Source organism: Sander lucioperca, chromosome 19 (assembly GCF_008315115.2).
Source record: "Sander lucioperca isolate FBNREF2018 chromosome 19, SLUC_FBN_1.2, whole genome shotgun sequence".
Classification (NCBI taxonomy): Eukaryota; Metazoa; Chordata; class Actinopteri; order Perciformes; family Percidae; genus Sander; species Sander lucioperca.
This window is the reverse complement of record NC_050191.1, coordinates 29,008,709-29,036,497: the sequence shown is the minus strand read 5'-3', so window position 1 is coordinate 29,036,497 and position 27,789 is coordinate 29,008,709. Positions and strand designations below refer to the sequence as shown.

Here is a 27,789-nt window from a genome sequence, read left to right as displayed (position 1 = left end):
GGGAAGGGAGGGTGTCTGTGATGTAACATCCTGTCAATGAAATGTGTTCACATTTCGCTATACTTTTACACTGCAAGATTATATCTTTTTACTGACAACTATCAACAACTATTGATAGAGTATTGTCAATTTTCTATTATTGTAAGTGGACCGTGTGGTTCTCTCAACTGTGGTTTCCAAAAGGCAAGACTGAACTTTGAACCTCATCTTCAATTACTATTTTATTTTCATTTTTGATTACATATTTAATTACATATATATGACTCGTTGTCTGTCGTAGTAGCATAATTAGCATTATTACCTGAAGAAAGTAGATTGTCTTGACTGGCTCACTGTGTCTCACTGGTGCGTCTGTACATCTGATTCTGTTCACTCTTCCTGCTATTCTTCTCATCATTTCCTGTCCCTGACACTGTGATGGCGGAGATGACTTTTTCATGCTGCTCGGTCAGGCTCAGAGGCACAGAGCGCTGGCTGGACAGACTGGATGTCAATAGAGGCGATAAGATGCCTTTGAAGCTGCTAGATGTTCTCTCACACACACACACACACACACACACACACACACACACACACACACACACACACACACACACACACACAGAGCTATCTGAATAACGGCAGTCCCTGTGCGGGTTGACAGTGATTTTTGCGCGTGCATCACGGTGTAATGAGCAGGGCCTCGCACGTTAAGTTCGCACAGGGCCTCACATCCCCCTTGCGACGGCTCTCTCTATGCCACGGGCCGGCCCTGTGTGAGGCTGTTAAAGCTGCACATTTATAGCATAAGCACTAACATAGTGTCACACTCAACATGCTCAAGTGTACACACACTTTGTTCCACTTACGTCTGGCTGTGTGCTGTAAAGCAAAGCTGGTTATTTTCAGGGATAAATGATGATTTGTCAATGAAGGACTTTGATGCCTGAGTGGATTAAAGAAAGGTCAGCAGGTAGAACATTCACACCGCTCTCTTCTCTTCTCTGTCTGTCGGTGTGATTTCTCACATCACACATGTTTCAGGCTCATGACAGCGAAAATGCAGCTCAGCTTAGTTTAATCACCAGCACACCAGAAAAAAGTGCCTCCTACATGTTGGCAGGCGTCTTGCATGTTTGCTGCAGATAGGGAGGAGTGTGTATAAGACTCGGGGCTGCTTTACATTTTCTACCTGCACTTTCTCATTACACACTTAACGTTGTCAGTATTTGAAGCTAAAACCCCTCTAGGTATTTGAATATTCTTTCTTCAAATGAGCTGCAAAGTTTACTTGAATGTGATTTCAGTAGTTGATGTCAAAGAGGCAACGCATTTGCATGAACGGGTTGTATGATTTTTTACGAAAACTTATGCACAACAATTCATATGATATCTTACGAAATTACGGTGACCGGCAGCCAGTCACGACAGTTCAGTTTAGTGGTCTTTACGGTTATATTTACGAGAAAATATGGGACTGTGAGCCGGGTACAGATCACAGTCTTTCCAGCGGATGTTGCAGCTGAGTTTAACCAGTAAAAGGCACCAAATTGACTGGTTAGGATTAGATAAAAGATTGTGGTTTTGGATAAAATACCGGCCCCCTTAAGTAGTACTCCCAGGACATGAACACGTGAAAGTCTTGTGTTTTCTCTTTAACTTCTTCTGGGACATGATCACCTGTTTCCTGGTGAAAGTCTTGTGTTTTCTCCTTAACTTCTTCAATCATGAACACCTGTTTCCTGGGTGAAAGTCTTGTGTTTTCTCCTTAACTTCTTCAGGACATGAACACCTGTTTCCTGGTGAAAGTCTTATGTTTTCTCCTTAACTTCTTCAATCATGAACACCTGTTTCCTGGGTGAAAGTCTTGTGTTTTCTCCTTAACTTCTTCAATCATGAACACCTGTTTCCTGGGTGAAAGTCTTGTGTTTTCTCCTTAACTTCTTCAGGACATGAACACCTGTTTCCTGGTGAAAGTCTTGTGTTTTCTCCTTAACTTCTCCAGGACATGAACACCTGTTTCCTGGGTGAAAGTCTTGTGTTTTCTCCTTAACTTCTTCAGGACATGAACAGCTGTTTCCTGGTGAAAGTCTTGTGTTTTCTCCTTAACTTCTTCAGGACATGAACAGCTGTTTCCTGGTGAAAGTCTTGTGTTTTCTCCATAACTTCTTCAGGACATGAACACCTATTTCCTGGGTGAAAGTCTTGTGTTTTCTCCTTAACTTCTTCAGGACATGAACTCTGCTCCCCTCTTGAAAGCCCTGTGTTTTTGGAGCCAAACATCCCCCCCCCCCCGACCTCCTCCCTACGAGGATCTTCATGCTCTTATACAGCAATGTGCTGCTGACAGTTGTAATTACGTGGAATACATTCCAATTAAAATGCTTTACTTTTCGTACCTATATGTATGAAAAGTTCATGAAAACAGCCTGAAATAGGCATTCAGTTAGAAGAAAAGAATCTGTCATCATGTAGTGGTCCTGGGTTTAGTTTTATTTCCTGTTTTAATTTGTAGATTCTTCTCATATGTCTCAGCTTGTCATGTTTTGTCTAACTTCCTGCCTTGTGTGTTTTCCCGCCTCTGTGATTGTCCACCCTGCCCTGATGTGTTTCACCTGTTCCTCGTCAGCCCTTATGTCACCTGTCCCTCGTTACTACCCTCGTTATCTTGTGTATATTAGTCTTGATGTTCTCATTTTCACATTTGTTCCTGACTCTCAGTGTATCTTCCTAGTTCCCTCAAGTATTTTGTGTTTCTGTGATTTTCTTTTGTCACCTGCTCGCTTTATTGTTCTATTTACCTCCTGTGCCTTGTGACATGTGCCTTCTGTGTGATATAAACATAAAAACTCATCTGCTAACCAAACCTGGACAAGAAGTCCTTAAAGTGTAGAAAAAAATACATTTGATCATCTCCAATTCCAACTAAACTCCTTCTGTTGATAAAGGTCATGTGAAATGATAGAAAGCTGTAAAACAGCTACTAAATGTACTTTAAGGGGAGATTGTTTAGTCAAGGCTGACTCAGTATTTCTAAGATTCTGTTTTTTTGGACTTGTATGGCAAACAAAAACCTGACTTTTTTCACGTTAGGGTTTTCCCTGCCATTATAATGCTAAGGTGCAGCCATTTTGGGCAGCAACTTAGTTAAATGAATGTAACTAAAAGACCTTATTTAGATCTAATGATTGTAGTTTTGTCTTTAAGCTTTTTGAGTGTTATTTCTTTATCTGCTCTAACTTTTACAACGTTTTAGGCACAGATATGGTGATAACAGTCCAAAATGATTTTAAAAAGTGACACAAAATACCACAAAAGGGACACAAACTGACTACAAAAAGATGCCAAATGACCACAGAGACCCAAAACAACTCCAAAGGAAACACAAACAACCAAAAAGATGCAAAACCCCACAAAGAGACACAAAATTCGTCACATTTTCTTGAGGAAGGACCTCTAAAACCCTCGCCAAATAGACGCACCTAGTAGCCTGACAAGCCAGACCCACATCCAGATGTTGGGTCTGGGAACTCACCATTGGCTGGGCTCAATCCGAGGGGCGGGATAAACGGTTGTCTTTCAAATTCCCTCTGCACGCAATAGGATAGCGCTACAACCAGGCAGAGCAATGAAGAAGGTAGCGAAGCTAGTTGATAGATTTACTTGTGCTGTCCTTCGGGTCCCCGGGACCTGTTCAGTTTATTTGATGTTTTTGCATTGGCCTGGCGTTAAGCTTTGGGTCCCCCGGTGACCGTGCACTATGTGATAGCGATCGAACGCGTTTGGACAGGCTAATACAAAATGTAAATAAACTAACCAAGTCCCCATGACACGAAGGACAATACAAGGGTTAAACTTTTGCTGTATCCGGTCGGCAAAACTCCGAACACATCTACCTTTTTTTTTAAGAATGATTTCAGTGCCGTTCTTTGTTCTTTTCTCAAAGAAAAGCTTAACTCCAAGTCTTGACCAGAGTTTAGTTTTTCCAGCTCGCAAGCCAACGGAGAGTGCCTAGACCCCCCCTGGCTGCAAATTACATTTGCTGCCGCTAGGGTGTGTCTAGATTTCTAGGCTACGCACCTAGGTCTTCCACAAACTGAGGGAAAACACTGCATGTTGTGTACCAAATTCAGTTGAAAATACAAAAAAAAAAAACTGGCCCATCATGCTGGCAGTATCTGAGCCGAAAAGATTAATTTGTTTTGTGCTAAATGTCCTTTAACCCTCCTGTTGTCCTTGGGTCAAATTTTACCCATTTTCAAAAAGTTTTTATAACAGAAGTTGTTTCTTTCAACCAAATTGTCAAAAAAAAATAATGTGGATGGTTCCATACATCGCTCTTCACAAGTAATATATTTAAATAAAAAAATAATAATTGATCAGTTTACTATTTTCATTGAATTTTGGTGTTTTATTAAATTTTATAGCATTTGAAGAAAACAATTGATAGAACGTTGAAAAAACAACAACAAAAACTTCAAAAAAGCGCAAAAATAATAAACAAAGACATTGGAAAAAGTCACAAAAAAACATTGTGAAAAGTGAAAAAAACAAGGTGAAAAGCCACAAAAGTGTCGAACATAAAAAAAAACGAACATAACATTTTTTTTTTTTATTTTGACCCAGAAAAACAAAAGGTTGCATCTTCAACGGGAAGACAACACAAGGGTTAAGTAGATGCATTTAATGTACCAGTGTCTGCCTGAAGCTACAGATATGTATTTATTTATTTGCATGTACCTCAACATAATTTATTTCAGGGTGACATCATTACTTAACTCACCCTCGAACATATTAATCAGTGTCTCTGCTTAGATCTCCTTCATATATCCACACTGTTTTTTCTGACATTTTTGGCGCTTTTTTGCAATCCTTTTAATGCTTTTTTAAAACGTTTTTGTCACTGTTGTTTATTCATGGTCAATAAACCTAATTCAAATGACATTATACTGAATTTTTGAGTTACAAAATAACTGAAATTATGAATTATTTTGACTAATAGTTAAGATCAGAGCATGTTGAGTGAATCACAGACTGGTTTATGTCAAAGTTGAGTCAGAATACTGTTTTAAAAAACATTTAATATTTTTTCCGAATGCTAAAAAAATGAATAAAACACCTATAATTCAATGAAAGTAATCATTCATTTTACCTGTGAAGAACATACACCGTTCATTCATGTATCCATGTTAATTTTGGGCAATTTGGTTGAAAGAAACCCATATTTTTTATATAATAACTTTGAAAATGGGTCAAATTTTACCTGAGGACAACATAAGGGTTAAGTAAACTCGTATCTTCTGTCACAAGGTCGAAACACTTCAAAAAAAGTCTTCACTGCTGCCTCAAGTCAATCAGTGATCCCCCTCTCCCATATCTCTGTCCCCTTCTCCTCCCCCCTTTCTATTAGGCTCTTATCTAAACATTTAAAAACCCTTTGTACTTGTCTTCCAAACTGTTTCCTCTTTTATTTTTTCTAAAAACTGTAAAAGTGCTCTTTCGTTAAAACCTCAACATCTTCCTTTTTTAAAATCTCCTGCAAGAGAGAGAGAGAAACCTGTAAGAGTAAATCCTTTCTTCTTATCTCCTCTTCCCTTTCTTGTTATTCATGATGATTCTGGGATGTTTTCTATGTTTTGTTACAATTACCTCTGACCCCTGCACTGATTTATTGTTGAGAAATTTAACATTTTTTCACTATTAAAACTCATTTTAAGTCACTTTGGACCAGATCTGCAGGTTAGTGTTGAAATAAAAACCATACCAGTTGCTCTAAATGAACATTTGTCCAATTTAAAAAAAAGCAATGATGACTTTATATATATGGATTGATGCTGGGAAAGCTAAATTATGTTACATGTGAAGCCATTCATTATTTAATAGTCATTTTCATGTAAAATGTCAACCCGTTCTCACTCCAAACTTGTAAAATACGGACGCTTGGTCAGTTTCTCTGTCAGATATGACCCAAAAATCTCCCCTCAGCGTCTGTATGGAACGCACCGGGCAGAGCAGCAGCTTGACCGCCGCGCTTTAAGATGACGTAGTAGTAATATAAATGTTACATTCATTCAGTGTTTAGCCCAAAACGTTTGTTATAATCACAGTGAAAAAAAAGCATTTAGTGACCCTATAACTCTCCACTACATGTCAGAATGATACAAATAAGAGTAAACCAAGAAAGCTTATTTTGAATCGGATAAAAAACATTTTTTGCATTATGTAAGAAAATGGACTATTGTCTAAAATTACTAAGTCATTTTTCTGAGTATTACGAAAACCATGTGAGCTTGAAGTTGAAAGTTCAGAGCTCATTCTTAACCTTTTGAAACGGCTTTAAGATGAAAAAATTTCACCTCAAGGTATATTTCGTGGCTGTTCTGTAGCCTTTAAAGACATCATATGATCTCCGTCAGCAGATCGGAGTCATCCGGAGAAGAAGAATTTACATTTGAGCATCTACATTTTACATAACAACTGGGTAGAAGTGATGAAGCTCACATGGTACGATCAAAACCACTTGAACTATACATGAACCCTGGAGTGTGGTGGTTAGTTTTCAAACCAACACATTCTCACTCCCAGCGCGTCAAATGCTATATTTTGACAGGACAGTCAGGAAATATACCTTGAGATTAGGGATGTCCCGATCAGGTTTTTTTGCCCTCGAGTCCGAGCCATTTGAGTATCTAGCGATACCGAGTCCCGATCCGATACTTCTATAAAATATAAAAAAAGAATAAAGAAGAGCGAAAAAACAGATCCAGGATGTTCCTTATTTTTTATTTAATTCACCTTATTTTAACATTCAACAACTCTGTTAACAAACAGAGCACTTCTGTTACATATCTCACAGTTTGCTATGGCAATGTTGTTGTCATCAACTTTATAATACCTCCAGACCGCAGACATACTCGCGCTCTCTGCTTCAAGCTGCTTCCGTGTTCTACTTTACCGGTATTTAACCAATAGCGTCTCTGCAACAAAGTGATGTCATGCCGCACGCGTTGCTGTTTCTGTGTGGAGTCAAAAGGGTCTAACTCTGTGCCCCCGCATAACTATAGATGTGTTAAAAAATAATGAGAATATATATACATATATATCCGAGTCCTGATCGGGAGGTAACGTCCGATTCCGATCGAGTCTGAAACCACGTGATCGGGCCCGATTTCTGATCACGTGGTCGGATCTGGACGTCCCTACTTCAGATGAGATTGTTTTATCTTACTGCTGTTTTAAAAGGCAAAGCAAGGCAGCTTTATTTGTATAGCACATTTCAGCAACAGGGCAATTCAAAGTGCTTTACATGAAAACATATTAAAAAAATTTAAAACAGATAAAATACAAGAATAAAAGTTACAGTGCAGTATAAGAAAGGTTAAGAATGAGCTCTGAACTTTCAAGTTTAGGCTCACATGGTCCTTGTAATACTCAGAAAAATGACTTTGTAGTTTTAGACAACAGTTCATTTTCTTACATAATGCAAATTAATACAAAAATATTTTTATCTGATTCAAAATAAGCTTTCTTGTTTTACTCTTTGTCTGTATCATTCTGAAATTTAGTGGAGAGTTATAGTCACTAAATCCTTTTTTACTGTGATTATAACAAACTTTTTGGGCTAAACACTGAACAAATGTAACATTTTCAACACGTTCCCACTCCAAACTCGTAAAATAGCAACGCTTGGTCAGATGCCTTTGGCGTTTGTTACTGATTAGTTAAGGCCGTTACACACACCGGGGGCGTGACGAATAAGCAATACGAAAATGCAAAATAATAGCTGAATATTTCACATTAAAACTATTCACACCAGCAGCGATGCGAATTTGCGACAGTTTTCAATAAAAGTTTTGGATATTCGCTCCAGCTCAGTGTCGGAGGGACAGTTTGAGTTCCGTCTGGGGAGAAGAGAGAGAGAAAGTGAAGGAAGATTCAGTGTGAGCACTGAGAGCTACTGACCAATCGTCAGTATTTGATGAGTTGGGAATGAGAACAGGTTGTTTCTAAAGCTAGGTTAAAAGCCTAATAACTGTATTATCCATGTTGTTGGCTCCATGTCATACCATATTCCACTCGTTTTGATAAATGGATTTTACTGCAGGCCAGGGCTGGACTGGCCATCTGGCATGGTCGGCCGACACACTTTTTTTTTTTTTTTTTTGGCCGCACCGGCCCATAAAGAACTCCTAGTGGCCCATTGGTTAATTTTCTTTATTGGCATTGGCCTGACCCAATCAAATCCAAGAACCCCCTTCCCCACTCCGGGCCGCAAATTTACGAATCCCACTAGGGCCACGCTTCCCGGGCCTGAGACACGAGCTGTAATAGTTATGCTGGAAGTTTAGCATCCACGTTAAAATGGACAAATGAGCACCAAAGCGCAAGGGAGGTGCAGAGAAATTATGGGAGAAACAGAAGAAATCTACAGGCGGATTCCTCAAAATGTGCCAAAATTTCTGACATGTTTGGGGCTGTAGTAGCTGCTTCAACATCAACATTACCTGAAGCCGAGGAGGAGGAGAGGTGGCTGGCTATACAGAGAAGCAGAAACAACATCATGACAGGGAAGAAGCTGAGGAGGAGAGTGACCATGACAGGGCCATGGGAGCGAGTGAGGAAAAGATGGAAGAGAGAGTAGATGACAATGTGGTAAGGAGTAGGCAAATTAACAGGGACTCTCAGAAAGGGAGGGAGGCTGTGTCTGTGTGTGGCTGTGTGTGTGTGCGCGCACACATGTTATGTGCGCCTCATGTCATAACGACAACAAGCAGTTTGGCTGTAACATTAAAGTTAATGGCTGTCAGGTAACCTAACTGTTTAAGCTTACATTGAAAATGCTAGCGGTTGGCCTGTTGTGTAGCTGAAAAGTCTGAGTGATCTAAAAAATCAGTGTTGATACAAGCATCACTGTTCCTTGAATTGCTTAATTAGCTCTTTTCCAGGGCATATACTACTCCCACCTTTATTGTAGCTTTTGGGAAGGATTATGGTTATTGTAATCAGCAGACACTTTTGTCCAAAGCGACAAAATATGAATCTTACAATCGTTAAAATTAACAGTTTTTAAAGTTGCTAAGCCAATATTAAGCAAAATAGTAATAACAATAATGGCAATATAATATCAAATATCAATAATAATACAAAATAATAAAAATACCATAAATATACAAATCATAACTTTAAGAATTAATTAATTATTTAAGTGTAAGATCAACAGATAAGTCTTGAGACCCCTCTTGAAGGATCCAAAACGATCACATGAATGCTGAACACTAGCAACTCACATCATAGAATGCACGCATATTTTAAGAGGACCGTCTGCAGGGAATGTGTCTGACCAATCACGGTGGGTGTGGGCCGCCTGGGCCAAAAAATGCCAGGGCCAATTTTTTGTCCCAGTCCAGCCCTGCTGCAGGCCCTTTATGCATGGACTGAGCTTGGCAAGAACCCTTTTACGTTTGCCGTTTAAGGCCTTGATTAGTGACTTCTGTGAATGTTCTTGTCTGTTTTATTTGATTGTTTTAAAGACTTGAAATTTATGTTGTGCACTCTGCCCCATTGGAAATGAAGGTCTCCTTCATTGGGTCCCGAGTTTAAAATAAAGGTTTGAAATGAAATGAAAACTGATCTTTGAACATCTACATTTTGACTGATTTTAAAGATTCTTTTCCGCCTTTAATTTTGACAGGACAGCTAGGTGAGAAATGGGAGAGAGAGAGAGAGAGAGAGAAAAGACATGCAGGAAATTGTCATAGGTTGGATTCGAACCCTGGACCTCTGCGTCAAGGCATAAACCTCTCAGTATATGTGCGCCTGCTCTGCCACTGAACCAACCCGGCCACCATTTTGACTGATTGTAATGTAAAATGTCATCAAAAGGTCAAAACGTCATAGAAATGTAAATGTCTTTTATAAATCTTTTATATAAAAATAACACAACACCAAATTATAAACTAACAATATTGAGGTTGTAGTTGTGTTTAGCAGTTACATAATTTATATTTAGTCGACAGAATGAATTTGAGTGAAACTAATGACAGTGGCTATTGTTTCAGCTTCCTGTAGCTCAGTGATAAAGAAGAAAACTCAAGAGCACAATAAAGTATGAGAGCATTAAATGTGTGTCCAAAACCTTGAAAACATCCAAACGTATACCTTCAAAAACCTCTGTCATGTAATACAGATGTGACATGAATAACACTGTCTCCATCTAGTGGCTGTTAGGTTGTACTGCAAAATCCTTCACCTGTGGAGGGAAACAGCACAATCTGGTGGAGGTTAAGTTGTACCACATCTTAAGAAATATATTTCCAAGCTTTTGATGGTACAGAAAGTTGGTGTTACACTTAATTTTCAAATGGAGTCTTAAAAAACTTTATTAAACCTGTGTCCTTTTAATGATGGACTTAACCTGGTGCCCACACTATAATCTGTGTGTTTCTGTGTGCGTTCTTGTACACATATCTTTGTGGGGACCAACCTGTTTTTTAGACCTTACAAGTGAGGACATTTTTTTTTTTTTTGGGGCATTTCTGCCTTTATTAGACAGGAAAGCTGAAACATGAAAGGGGGAGAGAGAAGGGGAAGACACGCAGGAAAACCGTCACGGTCGCACCTCCGTGTCAAGGACCAAACCTCTGCACATGTGCGCCCGCTCCACCCACCGAGCCAACTGGCCACAAGTGAGGACATTCTTTAAAAGTGAGGACATTTTGTCCAGTCCTTACAAGGACTGCATCTTTTGCTTTCTTTTGTTTCATGGTGAGGGACAACTAGTTAAACAAAATAAATACCAGACAAAAAACTTAATATTGTCAAAAATCACTTTATTTGAGTCACTGTGATTTTTAGTTTAAAAGAGACACTGCAATTTTACTGGCATAGATACCAACCAATGGCTTTGTTTTGGCATTCTGCTTTACATAAGGAAATCACTTTCACTCTGTATGGCCCTTTTGATAACACTAAATACTTTAGACTTTGTTATTAATTCAGTTAGGCCTTTCGTTCCATTGCCCAGGTCAAACTAAACGTTTATTTAGACATTCAAACTGTAAAATACAGTCGGTTTATTTGTCTGTCCTCATCTGGTTACATTGAATCTTGGGATAAATGACAGTGACAACACTGTCTGGCTGCACCAGTTGGGACAAACAAAAGAAAGGTGCAGAGGCACAGTTGGATTTCATCTACACACACACACACACACACACACACCTACCCAAATAACATCACACACACACACACACCTTCTGCACATCCTCAACTTTAGCTAGCATTCTTTCCGTTCTTCTTCTTCTTTTTCTTTGGTGTTTGCTTTTTGGAGGACTCAGCATTGGAGGAGGCAGTTGCTTTAGGTGTGTCATTGGAGGGTGGAGCTGACTCTGACTTGGTTGGTGCATCCTTTGGTTCTTTCACTGGTTCAGCCTGGACCTTCTCATCTTCCACTGGGACCACTGGGTTGACCTCAGCGGCCTTGACCAAGATCTCAGCTTCTGCCGCTTCTGGTTTTGGGTTTGTTGGTGGATCGATTTTGACTTCCTCAGGCTCAGATATCAGTGCCGGTTCAGCAGGTTGCTGCTGAATCACCTTATCTGGTTTCACCTCTTTCTCCTCGACCTGGGTTTGAACTTTTACAGCTTCTGGTTTTGTCTCTGTTGGTATCATATCAGAAGTGTTCTCCACAGGTGTTGACATCGCTGGCTTTGAAACCTCCTCAACTTTATCCGGCTGTGGGAGAACTGATTCTGCTGCCTCTGATTTGACATCTGCCACCTGCTGAGGGACTGAAACCGTCTCCTCTTTAACCTGAGCTTTGATCTTGAACTGGGCAAACGCAGAAGACATCAAGTCTTCTTCAGTGTCTACATCATCATTGTCCTCTACATCATTGTCGCACGGTTTGGCCAACAGGGCTGCTGCAATCTCCTGCAGCTTGGCCTGCTCCTCCTTTAGACGGGACATTCCCTCCGTTAGGACCGGGTCCTCCTTCTGTAGCTCCTGAAGCTCTTGGAGCTCCACAGAGGTCAGCATGGTAGATTTGTCAGGATCCTCTGGGGTGAGGATTTCATCAACTTTAGAACTGCCGAAGACCTTTGATGGGATGTTGGAGTTAGTCTGGCGGATTTCCTTGATCTTGTCATAGAGGATTGCCCTCTCGCTCTGTAGGGCATTACACAACCTCTCCAGCTTCTGAATCTTCAGGACGAACACGTCATACTCCTTCATCTTCATGGTTCTCTGGAACAGACGGAGGGATAAAGAAAATGAGATGCAAAGAAAGTTATATATATATATATATATTAAAAAAAAAGATTAATAGCTCAGCTGCAAACAATCTGCAAGTTATCAGATTATGATCATTTTGTGGGATGCCTGGCTGGGTTCATTTAAGGAGACTGTCCTCCCCAAAAAATGCTCCCATAAGTCATTTGTTCAAACCGCAGTTACAATGCATATTTACATTTACAGTGGCTGCGCCTACTAGTGCTCTCCTGTAATTATTACGGGAGCAAAGGGGGAAGTAGGTGACGAAGTAAAAGACTGCCAAGTTCCTCGTAAGAAGGTAAGTTGGGTCAAACAAACACAGCACTTTAACCCCGGGGTTCATGTCCCATTTGAAAAGCAAAGTAAATGACGGTTTCTTTAAAAAGTTTTCGAAACAGAACTACGTGACTTTTTGTGTCACCTGCATAACCATAAGTTAAGTAATGTAACAGATGATTTTAACCCAAGCACAATCTTTTTCTAAATTTGACCTTGAAGTCGTTTTGGTGCCTAAACCAAACTAAAGTGCCACCATTTCCCAACGTTAACTGGGACCATTACATTCTCTGATTTAGATATGAGTAGCTCAGTCTTTAGGGAGTTGGGTTGGGTTGCTGGTTCAAGTCCCCATACGGACCAAAGTATGGTGGTGGACTGGTAGCTGGAGAGGTGCTAGTTCACCTCCTGGGCACAGCCAAGGTGCTCTTGAGCAAGGTACCGAACCCCCAACTGCTCAGGGAGCCTTTCCATGGGCAGCTCCCTCACTCTGACATCTCTCCATTAGTGCATGTATAGGTACTGAGCATGTGTGTGTGTGTAATTCAGGCCTGTATGTAATGTGTGTAATAACATTGAGTGAAAACATTGTAATTTCTCCTTGCAGGATTAATAAATTATACATTATTATTATAAAACATTCATGTGGGTCGTATTAGAGGGTAGGAATAAACAACCTATGTCATTGTATGGTTTGGAGGACTTGTTGCTATCAAGACTTAACAAACCCCCCAAAGGGTCAACAGTGGGAACATCATCTACATACCTCCTCCATCATGTCAGTCAGAGCCTTGTTGCAGTTCTCAAACCTTGTCTTCCACAGATTTGACTCTTTGTCCATTTTCTTCATCTTTTCTGACATCTAAAAAGGGGAACAGTTTAAAACCAAAGGGTTGCAGTGAGGTCTAAAAACAAAATCTGACTAATGTGAGCTGTAGGTACTATAAACATGGACACACTTGTTATTGGTGGATTCCTCAAAATATACAGTAAAGACAAAGTGATAACATTGATAACCACCACTTAGATCCAACAGCCTCATTCCCACCAACCAGGTTAACACGGTATTCACCACCTACATTATCCATCTCTTTCTTGAAGCGGACATAGATTTCGTTGCTTTTTGCCAGCGTCCCCTGAAACTCATCAAACTTCTCACCGTAGAGTTTCAGCTGCGGACAGAAGGAAAGACAAAAGAGTCAGACTTGACAGAAATTAACATAGTATTAAAATCAGGTTGGTTTCTGGCTAAACATCAACTCCTCACATGGATTTCAGTTTGCTGCCTCAGGTTTAACATTCTTGTTTTCTCAAGTTATGTTTAATATGGAACAAACTATTCAGCTATTACTTATTGTACAAACATATAGAGACAAAGACATTATTCCGAACAGACAGCACAGTAAAGGCGTAATGTATGTTTAAAGAACCAGAACCTAATTTCTGCTCTAAACCCTTGGAAATGGGATAATGGATAATGACTATGCCTCTAAGTGATGAATCACAAATTGTATGAGTCATTAATTATGAGACGTACAAGCTGCTGGAGGCCGTTAATCATTCACACTTGCACATTTTCGCTTCCGGCATTAAACCTAAGGGACCTAATATTCACTTCAAACTCAGCAGTTGTTACAAAAATGAACTTTGAAAATATTTACAGAATGAATTGGAAGACACCTGCTTGATGGTTTGTAAAGCAATATTCAGTCCTGAGAGAGAAATCATCCTGCTGACATGTTGGTTAAACCTGGCTGCAGCTCAAACCTTTATCTACTTTATCTACTCATTCAGAAACACTTTCGACCAGTTTACATTCTTTATGTAGCTGGGAAGGAACTTAAACACCTCTAAGACCAAAGAGATGGTGGTAGACTTCTGCAGGAAGAAGACTGACCTTGCCCCGGTTTACATCAATGGGGACACTGTGGAGAGGGTTAAGGACTTTAAATTCCTGGGGACGCCACCTGGGCAACCAACACCACAGCCCTTGTGAAGAAAGCACAGCAGCGGCTGTACTTTCTCAGGTCACTCAACAAAATCAACCTCCCCCAGAAGCTGCTTTTATCCTTTTACAACTGTTCTGTCCAAAGTATCATCTCGCACGACATTCTAGTGTGGTTTAGCAGCTGCACCACTGCTGACAAAAAGGCCCTGGACAGAGTCAGGAAATCAGCACAAAACATAATTCACACACAGCTCCCCTCGCTCCACACCAGATGCCTGCAGCGGGCAAAAAACATAATTAAAGACTGTTCCCACCCAGGTCACAACCTCTTCACTCGGCTGCCATCTGGAAGGCGTTACAGATCTTTCCAGGGTAGCACTTCCAGACTTTTGAATAGTATTTATCCAAGTGCCATAAAACACCTGAACTCATGACCCATATGGACTGCACTGCACTTTATGAACTGTCTTATTTTAGCTACTTATCAATTCTTATAATTAAATATTTACATAAACTTATTTATTACTGTGTTCATATTGCTTAGGTCTCTTTTTATTATGTCTTAATTCATGTTTTACTATGTTGTCTTGTCATACTATGTGTCACCTTTTATAACCGTGGATTTCCACAGGATGCAGAACGTCTGCGGACCGGCTCCGCTGCGGAACGGCTGCGTGCTCCGCCGTCCGTCAATACCCACCAGGTCCGGATTTGTTGTGTAACGGCTGTGGCCAGCCAACCACGAGATTTTGCGAATTCACGTATGTTCGCGCGAACAGGATGTAGTTTCTATAAACAGAACCACAAAACCAACAACAGTTTGTTTCCATCCAGAGGAGTAGAGGGAAACAACTCTGAGCTGTGTTTTCAAGGTGTAGTGCAGGGAAATATGATCCGCCGTGAGCACGCTAGATTTTATTTTGTAAAGTTACCGGATGTTTTATTTTGTTTCTGTGCTCTACTTCCTGTCCCGCACAATCTGAATTGTGCTGAAATGCTGCGGAGCTCTCCGTCGTCCGTCAAAAATAGAAGCTCTGCATATCTGCTCCGGAGGGCTGCAGACTGACGGAACTGGGACGGAGTATGGACGCAGACATTCTGCAGTCAGTGGAAATACACACATTGACTTTAATAGAAACCTAATGACTCCGTCGATGTTCCGCAGACGTTCCGCAGATGTTCCGCATCCAGTGGAAATTGCCAGTAAGCCTGCACAAGCAACTTGCAAGTCAAGATTGAAGTCAGTCAGATTTCTGAATGCTAAAATTATTACCTGTTGAAAACATAAAGCTGAAATGTTTTTTTTTTCTTTCAAATCTCAAGTCAAACTTTTTAAGGTAACTCATCAGTCAAGTCCAAGTCAAATCTTAAGTCCTTTTTTTGTGACTTGGGTCTAATTTGAGTCCGCAATCCCCAGGTCTAGAGCTAACCTAATCCCTCTTATACTAACAATGTAACTAACTTGTCTGTAAATCAAGAATATTTGGCTTAAAATAAAATATAAATGAGAATTCAATGCTTAGTTTCTGTCCTTTTGTTTTTTAAAAGAGAGATAAAGAAACATTTTCTTTGGTAGAAAGCACTTCCAATGAAAACTGTTCTCTGTGAAAGACACAATGCTGTTGGATCTTTCAGATACAATTTACTCAAACACAATTCCATTCACCTCCATTGTATTGAGGTGGATGCAAAAATCTCAGAGAGGTATTTCACAACCAGAATAAATATATAGATAATTCATTTGTAAGATAACCTTTAAAATATGGGCGTTTAAGGAGGAAAACATCGTAACTGTCAAATAACTTCAATCAATAACCATATCAGACCCTGCAAATAGTCTTTCTTACTGTGTGTAAAGAGTTTACAAATTAAAATGCCAAAATGCGATATCAACTTTTACCAAGCAATTGAATCTTTATACATTTCTGGGTTTATAAAGCGTCATCCCAGTCTTTTATAACTTCATGTTGGAACATTTATAGAAAATAGTTTATCAGTTAAAGGTCCTATGTCATGCTGCTTTTTGGATGCTTTTATATAGGCCTTAGTGGTCCCCTAATACTGTATCTGAAGTCTCTTTAATATAGGCCTTAGTGGTCCTCTAATACTGTATCTGAAGTCTCTTTAATATAGACCTTAGTGGTCCTCTAATACTGTATCTGAAGTCTCTTTAATATAGACCTTAGTGGTCCTCTAATACTGTATCTGAAGTCTCTTTTATATAGGCCTTAGTGGTCCCCTAATACTGTATCTGAAGTCTCTTTATATAGACCTTAGTGGTCCCCTAATACTGTATCTGAAGTCTCTTTTATATAGACCTTAGTTTTCCCCTAATACTGTATCTGAAGTCTCTTTTATATAGACCTTAGTGGTCCCCTAATACTGTATCTGAAGTCTCTTTTATATAGGCCTTAGTGGTCCCCTAATACTGTATCTGAAGTCTCTTTTATATAGACCTTAGTGGTCCCCTAATACTGTATCTGAAGTTTCTTTTATATAGACCTTAGTGGTCCCCTAATACTGTATCTGAAGTCTCTTTCCCGAAATTCAGCCTTGGTGCAGAATTACAGCCACTAGAGCCAGTCCCACAATGAGCTTTCCTTAGGATGTGCCATTTCTGTGTCTGTGGCTTTAAATGCTATTGAGGAGAAGGGGGGGTTGTGCTGTATTACCAAACAAGTTTTATAATTGAATATTTAGACATTTCTGGGGTTTTTAAAGGGTCATCCCAGTTTTAAATGTATATCTTTAGATTGAACTTTGAAACTGTATTTAAAACGTCATGTTGTAAAATGTACAGAAAATATGAAAAAATAAATCGTAATAATTAGAAAACATTCCCAACATTCCTCCTGCGTTGTATTTCATGACCTCAGTATTCTGAAGTTCTGGCTACAGTGCTGTCTTTCTGTACCCTTGGTAACATTCATCTCATCCCTACGTCTTCCCCCAGGTGTGTGCTACCTGCTACCTGTCCTCGTTGTCAGCATGTTAGTCTGGTCAGTGAATATTCACCTGTGCCTGCATCATTGTCCCCTGTTCTCTGAGTGTCTGAGTCTGCAGTTTCCACTCAGCGGCCTGAACCAGTAACTGGTTAGAAGAGGAGAGACGGAGACACATTACAGACATTTCTTTACCTTCTTCTTCATGGCCAGCTCCTGCTCCTTCATAGCGAAGCATTTCTTTGTTTTGTCAATAGCCTCCCTAAGCAACTAACAGAGACAATACACAGTCAATCTGTGAATATATTTAACATGTGTACAAAATAATGGGAACACTTTTATAATAGCCATCATTAATAAATGGTAAATTAATAGTTCATTCAACTTTTAAATTAACTGAAGTTTAAAATCAAAATTATCCATTTACAATTTATTAGTGATAGTTATTTTAAAGTGTTACCAAAATAATTATGAATTTTAATAAACTTTAAAATCATGCTTCTAATTCTTAAAGATTCACAATTACTAACTAAGTTTACAGTAAAGCACATTCATGAAATACAATAAAGATAAATATCAAATGACTTTAAAGGCTCTGACACACCAACTCGACAGCCGACCTTCGGCAGAAAAGGCAGTCGGACTGATCAGTCGGCTCCCTTCTCCCCGAGTTGGTCAAAAAAGTGCCTCGGAACACCGTAGCGACGCCGACTTGAGCGTACATTCTTCGCGTGTGCGAGACGTAATTCGTCTCCATAACAGCAGGCGGTGCTAATCTGTATTGTCGCCCAAAAAATGAAAACCGGAAATGACAGAACATCTCTCTAGACCTAGTAAACAGAGCACGTTGTCGTCAGTCATTGTTGTCATCAGAGAGTGTTGATAGTAGTCAAGAAGGATCGTTGTTGTCATTACTCGCTGAACGGAAGAAAATACAATGGCTAGTAATGAAAAGATACTGCCGTTGTCAGCTCGTGCACTGATTCGCTAGTCGAGGGCTAGCACTCCACCATCAGATTGGTCATTGAGTCTGACTGCCCACTGTCCGATTCAACAAGAAAAATTGGCCAAAATTAAAGCCGACGGCTCCTCCGACTGACGACGGCACGGAACACACCGAACAGACTCGAGTCACCGACCTCGCCAGACTGTCTGACGGACGATAATTGGGTTGGTCTGTCAGGGCCTTAAGTGGCAGTAGCAAAACATATAAAAAAATGATATCATAAATCCAATAACAGAATTGTAGAACAATGCGCTGAATTAAACAATTGTTTTTCTGCTTGGGCTGGAGATGTGTTAACATTAAAATCTGCAGAAAATCTACGGAAAATTCTGCGGAAGTTTGTGTCTACAGATTCTGTATTGCCTCGTTAATAACAAATAACCCTAATGATAATAATCTATGTGAATGATTTTGAATAACTGCTACATTAAAGCAGTAATGGCACACAACGGTGTGCCTGTGTAACAACTGTACAACCATGACCAAATTTTAAAAGAGTTTTTAAAAATCATTAAAATACTCAAGTAAAGAGTGGATGATAATGGTGTGCATTTTAATGTATTGGAAATTGCCTCACACTGTAAATATGACAGTTTTGATGAAAAAAAAAATGTCTAAAAAGGCTGAGGATATAATCTGAAATTTAACAACTAACAACATACTAGTCTATCCCTTTCATAAAATCTTTCATATGCTTTTTTCAAAATAAAACTTTGTACTTATTTTGTCATTTTTGGCAGAGTGTATGACCCCGTGCATCTTTATTTATCAACAAACAGACAACTATGGGATACAATAACATCCACTTACATATTCCTTCTCCCTCTTGTGTTTTTCCTCGGCTTCGGTCAGCAGAGCGTTGGCCTGTTTCAGTTTAGCTTCAGTCAGTTTTTGCTGCAGCTCGCGATGCTTGTTGATCTTCTCCAAACTCTGCAGAAAGAGGAAAAAGACCGCCTTTAACTGAGAAAATCCGGATCTGAAACACTTTCTTTATCACCAATTTTCTCAACTAATTGATTAATTGTTTAGCCTAGAAATCTAGACGCACCCTAGCGGCAGCAAATGTAATTTGCAGCCAGGATCAGTCTAGCAACTCTCCATTGGCTAGCAAGCTGGAAAAACCAATCTCTGGTCAGGCCAATCACATCGTGTATAGAGTCAGTGGGCGGGGCTTAACATAATGACAGCACAGTTGCAGCGGTTCTGCATGAATTCCCTGCTACTTGAAAACAAAGAAGATGGCTGCTGCTGCTGGTGAACAGCGGTCTTTGGAATCGGCTTTGGCCGCGACTCTGGAAGACTTGGAGTTCAGCTTTTCTTTGAGAAAAGTACAAAGAACGGCACTGAAGTCATTCTTAAAAAAGGAGGATGTGTTTGGAGTTTTGCCGACCGGATACGGCAAAAGTTTAATCTATCAACTAGCGTTACTCTGGTTGGTTGTAGCGCTATCCTATTGCGTGCAGAGGGAATTTGAAAGACATCCATTTATCCTGCCCCTTGGATTGAGCCCTGCCAATGGGGAGTTCCCAGACCCAACATCTGGATGTGGGTCTGGGTTTGGTCCCTAAAATAATCACAGCCTTGTACAACTTTACAACCAGAAATAAGCAAACTAGGACATTCAGAGGGTGTTTGCCTTTCTTAGGAATATGGACAATAAGGGAGTTTCCAGAACAGAAGTGCTAGCCATTCAAAAAAATGCAGTTCTTGCAGATATCTCCAAATGTCAAATGTCTTTAATACCAAATCACAACATGGATCTTTCTGTGGTGTTGTACAAATGGTATTTGGAGGGATTTTTTTTTTTTTTTTTACCATTTTTATCAATTTGAGTGGTAAAAAAAATGGTTAAATGTTACACCAAATCTGTTCAAGAAAGGATATCAACCCCAGAAGTGCTGCAGCAACTTATGTGTGAGCATGGGAATGGGCATCATAAAATGTTCTCAGACCTTATGTACTTTCACAATTTATTGTATGTATAAATGTATTCTATGACTAGAAATTGAGCGTCCAGCGTCAGTCCTGGCAGGCCAAGTAGTCAAGACGCTGCTAACCGCTATTGGCCAACGGTCGCATTAGCTGATCTGCATCAGCTGATCTGCATCAGCTGATCTGCATCAGCTGGTCAACTCCCCTCACTGCTAAATGGCTACACTCAAACAGGGCTCCCTGCTTAAAGCCGCTTTAGTGTGTTCCTAACTGCTTGCTGCTCACATCTATGCAACCCACCTCCTCCCCAGCTCCACCTTGTCTTGTATAACTTGGTACACGCTTCTATGTCATCGTTACCACTCTGTTCATATGGGGGAATAGTTTAGCTCTCCCAGTACTAAACTGTGTGAGCGTCCCCTAATGCTGCTGCTGCTGTCCCATGACTCTCTGCTTTTTCATGGTGCTCATGAAAGGTCAGGGGACCCTTCTAAACAGAGCCGTACCGCCAAATTTAATTCGTAATTTATTCAATAAAATTTCCTAAAGCATTTTTATTGTCTGTGTTGTTCTTGACCTTAATGGACCTGACAGAACTGACACAGAGTGTCTCTGTAATCTTCATGGACCCAGCTTTCAGATGGTGTTGAAAATACCTATTTGGCATCTTTTGCTGATCTCTTATCTGCCCCTAAACATCCCCTCTAAAAAAGGCGGTGGATGGCTTCTTACAATCTACAAAGAATGAATAGTTGACCTATGACCCCTCACCTCCTCCCTCATCTCGCACTGGCTCATGAGACTCTCTAGTTTGTCGGTCAGGCTGCTATTTTCATGGCACAGTTTGTCGTTTCGGGAGCTGTGCTGCTCGATCTGCGCCTGGATTTCTGTCAGCGTCCTCTGGAAGTGGTTGGTCATCTCCGTCCTCTTGTCCTCGTCCTCCCTGCTACGCTGAAGGCTCTCCTCCTGGAGGGGGGAGGAACAGAGATATAGGGAGGCTTTTGCTTTCACATTTCAGCATTAGTATTTTAAGACTGGTATTACATTTGTTTTTAGCTGAACAGAATATTCAGGTTTTCTATCCTAAGATAAATTAGCATATTCTGTACTGGACAACATAAATTTGAAGATTTAAACCAAATACGACTTTTTAAGGAATCATCCTAAGTTCCCAAGCTCAAGCCGTTATTAATATGACACATTTAGGAGACCTTCAAAGGGTTTTATATTCACAGCAATCTTTTTCCCTAGGTCAAATGCGTAATGTATGTTTCCTTACACTAAGTCAATATGTTTAAAACACCTCCAGCTTACAGCCTACTGATGGTATACTTGTTGAAACCTGCGCCCTCAAATTTGTGGGCAAGACAGTTTTCTTGACGTTAGACACTGATATCTTTACAGTGGCTAAACTGATTCAACCAATAACCTTAAACTGCATATAAATCGTCCATCTTCCTTTGTTCATTTGCAATTTGTTGCCTGTAATGTTTTGGAGCAACAGAGGGCAGTGCAGGCAGTTAAGCAGCATCGAAATGAGGCACCGAAATCTGCGTTGTCATTGGTCTGGTACATACCGGTGGTTTAGGAAGCACTGTGTTTTCGTACCCAACCCTACTGCCACCAACAGCTTTCTTTACACATTGTAGTTGCCAGCTGCTCATACATACCCTCAGCACGGTATAGTGTCCCTGCAGCTCTTTGCACAGAGTCTCCAGTTTGCAGCGAGCGGTGATGCTACTGCGACTCTCCTCCTGCAGCTGCTGCCGCTCGTCCAGCAGGACGGAGAGCCGCTGCTGCAATGCGCACAGCTTCTTCTCATCACCCCGCCGCAGGGCTGCCTGCACACACAACAATAAGAGGTCTGAAGAGTTAGTGCACAGAGAAGAAAGAGGACTTTTAGAAAACTGTGGTGAAAAGTCTCCACATATAGAAATAAAACCCTTCTCACCACTTCAGCGTACTTCCTAACCACATCTTCCAGTTTCTGCTCTTGAGAAGAGAGCTTGTTCAGACTCTTCAAGATGAGACAGACCTCTGTGCAGAGACAAAGACAAACACAAGACATTACTTTTCTTAAAGGTCCTATGACATGCTGCTTTTGGATGCTTTCATATAGGCCTTAGTGGTCCCCTAATACTGTATCTGAAGTCTCTTTATATAGACCTTAGTGGTCCTCTAATACTGTATCTGAAGTCTCTTTTATATAGACCTTAGTGGTCCTCTAATACTGTATCTGAAGTCTCTTTCCTGAAATTCAGCCTTGGTCCAGAATTACAGCCACTAGAGCCAGTCCCACAATGAGCTTTCCTTAGGATGTGCCATTTCTGTGTCTGTAGCTTTAAATGCTATTGAGGAGGAGAGAGGGGGGGGTGTAGCCTTGACCAACTGCCATGCTTCGCTTGTTTGCAAGCCATGATGTCTCTCTCTTTCTCATGGGTGGGCCAAATTCTCTGGGTGGGCAAAGCAGAGAAAGGGGAGGTAACCTTTCCCCTTATGACGTCATAAAGGGAAGATTCCAGATCGGCCCATCTGATCTTTCATTTTCTCAAAGGCAGAGCAGGATACCCAGGGCTCGGTTTACACCTATCACCATTTCTAGCCACTTGGAGGACCATAGGCAGGCTGGGGGAACTCATATTAATGTTAAAAAACCTCAAAGTGAAATTTTCATGCCATGGGACCTTTTAAGACAGTAAAGTAACATCTGATTTTATCCCAAACTGTGACCGTTTCACAACGACGCGTTAAAGCCGTGACCGTTACATTCTCTGCTTTAGATATAAGGATGTGGGTCGTTTTCCTGCCACCTCTAGGTGGTATGCATGTGCAACACTTGGTATCAATGATATCAAACAGGCAATTGTTTTTGTAACTGGTTTGAAGAGCCCTGAAAAATGACACTTATCTGCAACAGCATCAGTTTTAGAGTAGTCTCTCATTGCCAGATAGTTTAGCTAGCTGTCTGGATTTACTCTGCAGAGACCTGAGAAGCCGTTAAAGATGCACTATGAGTTCCTGCATGGTTTCAGCGTGATTTCATTTTTGTCTCAAATCGTAGGCATCTCTCCTTGATCCGCTAGCTGCCTGCCCCCTGAACGCACTGTGAAAAAAACTGGTCTCGGGAGACAACACAGGGGTCGTAAACATCAAACGAACACTAGAGGCACAGGCTGTGCACCAAAATACAACAAACCACGTTCCAGCGAATCACCGACAATATGGTTGGGGGAGGGGTAGGGGTTAGTGCTCACTGCTCCCCCGTTTATGACCCCTGTGTTGTCTCCCGAGACCGGGCTTTTTCATAGTGTATTCAGGGGACAGGCAGCTAGCGGATCAAGGAGAGATGACTACGATTTGAGACAAAAATGAAATTGAGCTGAAACCACGCAGGAACTCATAGTGCACCTTTAACCATAGTCCTCATGAATCCACTGGAGTTTAGAAAGCCATCACAAAGAAAGAGGAATGTGATGGACATCCGGTGGAATTTCCGGCGGCACCTGAACAATCCCAGTAATGAAACGTCGTCGATATAGACTAGTCTTACACACTGACATATATAAACTGGACCAACAGATCCCGTTGCTCTGGACGGAGACCAGTGAAGGATATTAGAAGAACTTAGACTGAACAAACTGAGAGAGACAACGTAAATGTGACGTGAGCAACCTGTCTGAAAGTTGGAAGTCTTCTGGTAGCTGTGCCAAGAGAAATCTCAATCATTCCCAATCTAGCAGAGACGGAGAGCGTAGGTATATGTAAGGAGATAACATAGACACAGGCTAATTATTGATCACTAAAATGATAGTTAACATTAGTAATTAAACTTAAACAGCTTCTCCTGTACTATACGGTAATTCCTCTACTATGAGACAGTAAGTCTCGTGGTTATGACCCAATCGTTAGCCTATTTTTATAAAAACGTCTGCTACGGAGCCATAACGTGAGGTACAAGGTAATGGAGCCTTTTATACATTGTTGTGTTTCTTTAGAAATAAACAATGGACAAATAGTCTTTAACCTCTTCAGATGTAAAGTTATTCTCTGTCAAAGTGGCGCCAAAATGAATGGCAGTCAATGGGATGCTAACGGGAGGTGATGGCTTGGTAGCATCAAAATGGCGCCATAGGAGCTACGCGGTCGGAGGAGAAGCTGACCCCCTTGGTCTTACACCATGGTGCTGCCTCACCTGTCTCAATGGCAACTGGGATGTCATCTTTTGGCTCCTTCTTCATCTTTTCCACCTCCGCCTCCATCAGACTCTGATACATTTCAAACAATACAGATAACTTTAGTTTAAGCTGCAAATCAACAGAAACTTTAAGCGTTCATTATACTCACCATTCCCGACCTGTCGCGTAACAGTGTGACGTCACGGGAGCGCCGTAACTATTTATACTCGCATGTGGCGGTTGCGACACTAGATGCAGTCTTCTCCTGAACAGAGGTGGCGCAAATGAGGAAAGGCTACCGACTTTGCTATTTCTATGGACTAGAAGAAGAAGAAAAAGGTAAACAATGGCAGAACTGGCAGCAGCATTGACGTCAATGTCAACATTGGCTAAGATGATATTGGAGTCAATTGATGAGGAAGAACAGCTGCTTTTGAGCCTGCTTGCAAAGAAACAAAGAAAAAGAAGGTGGAATGTTTGTTCTTTGAATAATGCCAGACATAAATATGGTGAGTTCAATATCCTCATGAAACAAATGAGGATGATAGACAAAGAGAAGCACTTTGAATACTTTGTCTGCACAACGATTGGATGAGCTTCTTGGTGGGATCAAGCCTTTCATTCACCATAAAAGAACTCATCTTAACCCAGTAAGTTTACAAGAGAGACCTGCAGTCACTCTGAGAGTCCTGGCATCACGTTGCCCTCGAACTCGTCCATGCTTCCTATTTCTGCTTTGTCGTGTGCCGCTGAAGAAAATAGAGTTTAAAACTTTAAAACCTGGTGCGCCAGCGAGATTTACGTCATTTTGACGTCATGTCGTCGCGCCACAGGTCGGGAACAGCGACTGCAAAGAGGCCTTTATACTTCCTCTCATTACTTCCTACTTTGCAGTCACTCTAGTCCTGGCATCCGGTACCAGTCAGAATACAGTTGCTATTGGCGCACTTGCTCAGAAAGCTTGCCCTCGAACTCGTCCATGCTTCCTATTTCCGCTTTGTCGCGCGCCTCAAATCCTGGCGCGCCTGCGAGATCTACATCATTTTGACGTCACATTGTCGTGCGACAGGTTGTGAACGGCGACTGTAAAGAGGCCTTTAAAGGTGTTTTAATGTGTTTTTCCGATGCCGCCTAGCTCACCTGTGTGTCCAGGAGGCTGGCTGCAGGGCCGTGGGTGCTGATGATGTCCTGGAGCCGTCTCTTGAACTCCTCCATGGGGTCCGAGTGTTCGGAGGAGCTGCAAGCTGCTGGTGGAGCTGTCACCTCAGCGTTGGCGTTTTTAGCGTTCACGTCAGACTGTGAGGGCGACAACACTTCAGCTGCTTTCACCGACGTCTCCATCCTCTGGGTTCTGCGGTCGATCGACAGAGAGAGAATAAACTATTACAATAATCGCCAACTATTTTGATCAACTCATCGGTTTGAGTCATTTTTTATGCAGAAAAAGTTTTAAAAAAGTCTCTGATTTCAGCTTCTTAAGAGGAGGAAATTGTGTGTTTTAACCCTCCTGTTGTTCTCGGGTCAAATTTGACCCATTTTCAAAAAGTTTCTATATCAGAAATGTTGGTTTCTTTCAACCAAATTTTCAAAAAAAAAGTAACGTGGATGGTTCCCTACAACGCTCTTCACAAGTGATCCACATTTTTCACCATTTTCTGACATTTTAGAGACCAAACTACTCATCCATTCATCCAGAGAAGCTTCTTTTGGATGTTTTTGTTGCATTTTCAATATTTTTGTCGCCTTTTCCGACATGTTTGTTGCTTTTTTTATAACGTTTTTGTTGTTTGTTTTTTTTTCGCTTTTTTTGACACTTGTCGTCTTTTGACATTTTTGTTGCTTTGTTGCTTATTTTGGAGTGTTTTGTTGTGTTTTTAAAAAACAAAGAGATTTTTTTTGACATTTTTGTTGCCTTGCTGGCTGGTTGTATTGAAGTTGTTTTTGTTGCCTTTTTCGTCATATTTTTTGTCGCCTTTTTCGAGGGTTTTTTGACACATTTTTGGAGGAATTCTTTCCACTTTAATTGAAGTTTTTTCCAAAATAATTTTCGAGGTTTTTGTTGCTTCTTTTTCAACCCATGCACGCATGTCCCGGGACCTCCTTAGAGAGAGAGTAGAGAGCTCAACACCCCCCCGAGATGTTGAACCCAAAGTTATGCCCTTGATCAGCCCTAAAATAAAACAAAATCACATTTATATTCCCAACTGTGTGAAGAGTTAACTGACTAAAAAACACGAAAATAAAGAAAAATAAAGGTAAACATGTGTGACATCAGCTTGTTAAATGTGAGTTTGTTCTAGTTTCTTCTCTCCTCTGTGACAGGAAACTGAATATCTTTGAGTTGTGGACAAAACAAGACATTTGAGGACGTTATTTGGGGCTTTTTGGGAAACACTGATCCACATTTTTACCATTTCCTGACATTTTATGTCATCCATTCATCCAGGTAATAATCCACAAATTAATCCACAATGAATAGTTGTTAGTTGCAGCCCTAATATGTCTATTGATTGAAACAGATCCACACTGATACGTTCCAGCATTCAGTGACACATATCTTTATATAACCAGTAAACTAATTCTGTGTTATCTCATGTAACAAATATCTCTCAGCTAAATCCACATGTTGCTCTCTTAACTTAGACTGTGGGTATGATGTGACAGATCCCAGCGGTCCATCAGCATTACTGTCAGGTTATTAATGGAACATGGATTTATATTTAGGAAGATAATAAGCCTCTAAACTCCTGCAGTGCTTCTCGCCTCCCAACAGCTGCTCTGATTGGATGCACACAGATGTATAAGTTGTCCGTCATGTTCAAACAAAGCTAATGTGAGTTTATTAAGCTTATGACCAAAGGCTCAATCCTTCTATTTAACATGTACATGCTTCCTTTAGGCCACATCACACAAAACAATGTCATAAACTGTCATAGTTCTGCACACAAGCGACTACGGCAGTGTTTCCTCTATGTTGAGTTTGTAGTGGTGGCCAGAAATAGGGCAGACGCACAATGTAGTCGTGGTTGCCTTTTACATGATCCTGCCAAACATAATGCCGCTCACATTGTAATTTAACAACAAGTAGAACTATTCAGAGGTTATTGGGTCCGTCCAGTTTAACGCCACATACTGTCGTGTTGATGGAGTTTATTGTCAAAACGTTCGCTTTCTTCCGAGTCGACTATTAAACCAACAGCTCCACCAAAAACGTCACCGCGGTGGGTCCGTTCTAATTGGACAACGTTCAACTTGTCAGTT

At 40.7% G+C, this 27,789-nt stretch overlaps 1 protein-coding gene across 2 annotated transcripts in view; it reads right to left on the bottom strand.

The window, feature by feature from the left end:
• Positions 1-10,792: 10,792 nt before the first annotated feature.
• The window catches only part of txlnba (taxilin beta a), a 19,316-nt gene continuing 2,319 nt past the window's right edge, over positions 10,793-27,789 (bottom strand). The window contains exons 2-11 of one of the 2 annotated variants that reach the window (XM_031293016.2): positions 25,669-25,879; positions 24,546-24,618; positions 22,305-22,390; positions 22,024-22,194; positions 21,125-21,319; positions 19,232-19,351; positions 17,489-17,563; positions 13,605-13,697; positions 13,292-13,387; positions 10,793-12,222 (exon numbers count right to left, since the gene is read on the bottom strand). In XM_031293016.2, coding sequence (XP_031148876.1) covers positions 11,251-12,222; positions 13,292-13,387; positions 13,605-13,697; positions 17,489-17,563; positions 19,232-19,351; positions 21,125-21,319; positions 22,024-22,194; positions 22,305-22,390; positions 24,546-24,618; positions 25,669-25,869 — 2,082 coding nt within the window. In that variant the 5' untranslated portion in view covers positions 25,870-25,879 and the 3' untranslated portion in view covers positions 10,793-11,250. Of the gene's footprint in view, positions 12,223-13,291; positions 13,388-13,604; positions 13,698-17,488; positions 17,564-17,610; positions 17,686-19,231; positions 19,352-21,124; positions 21,320-22,023; positions 22,195-22,304; positions 22,391-24,545; positions 24,619-25,668; positions 25,880-27,789 lie in introns of both variants that reach the window. The other variant, XM_031293017.2, reaches the window with a different exon arrangement.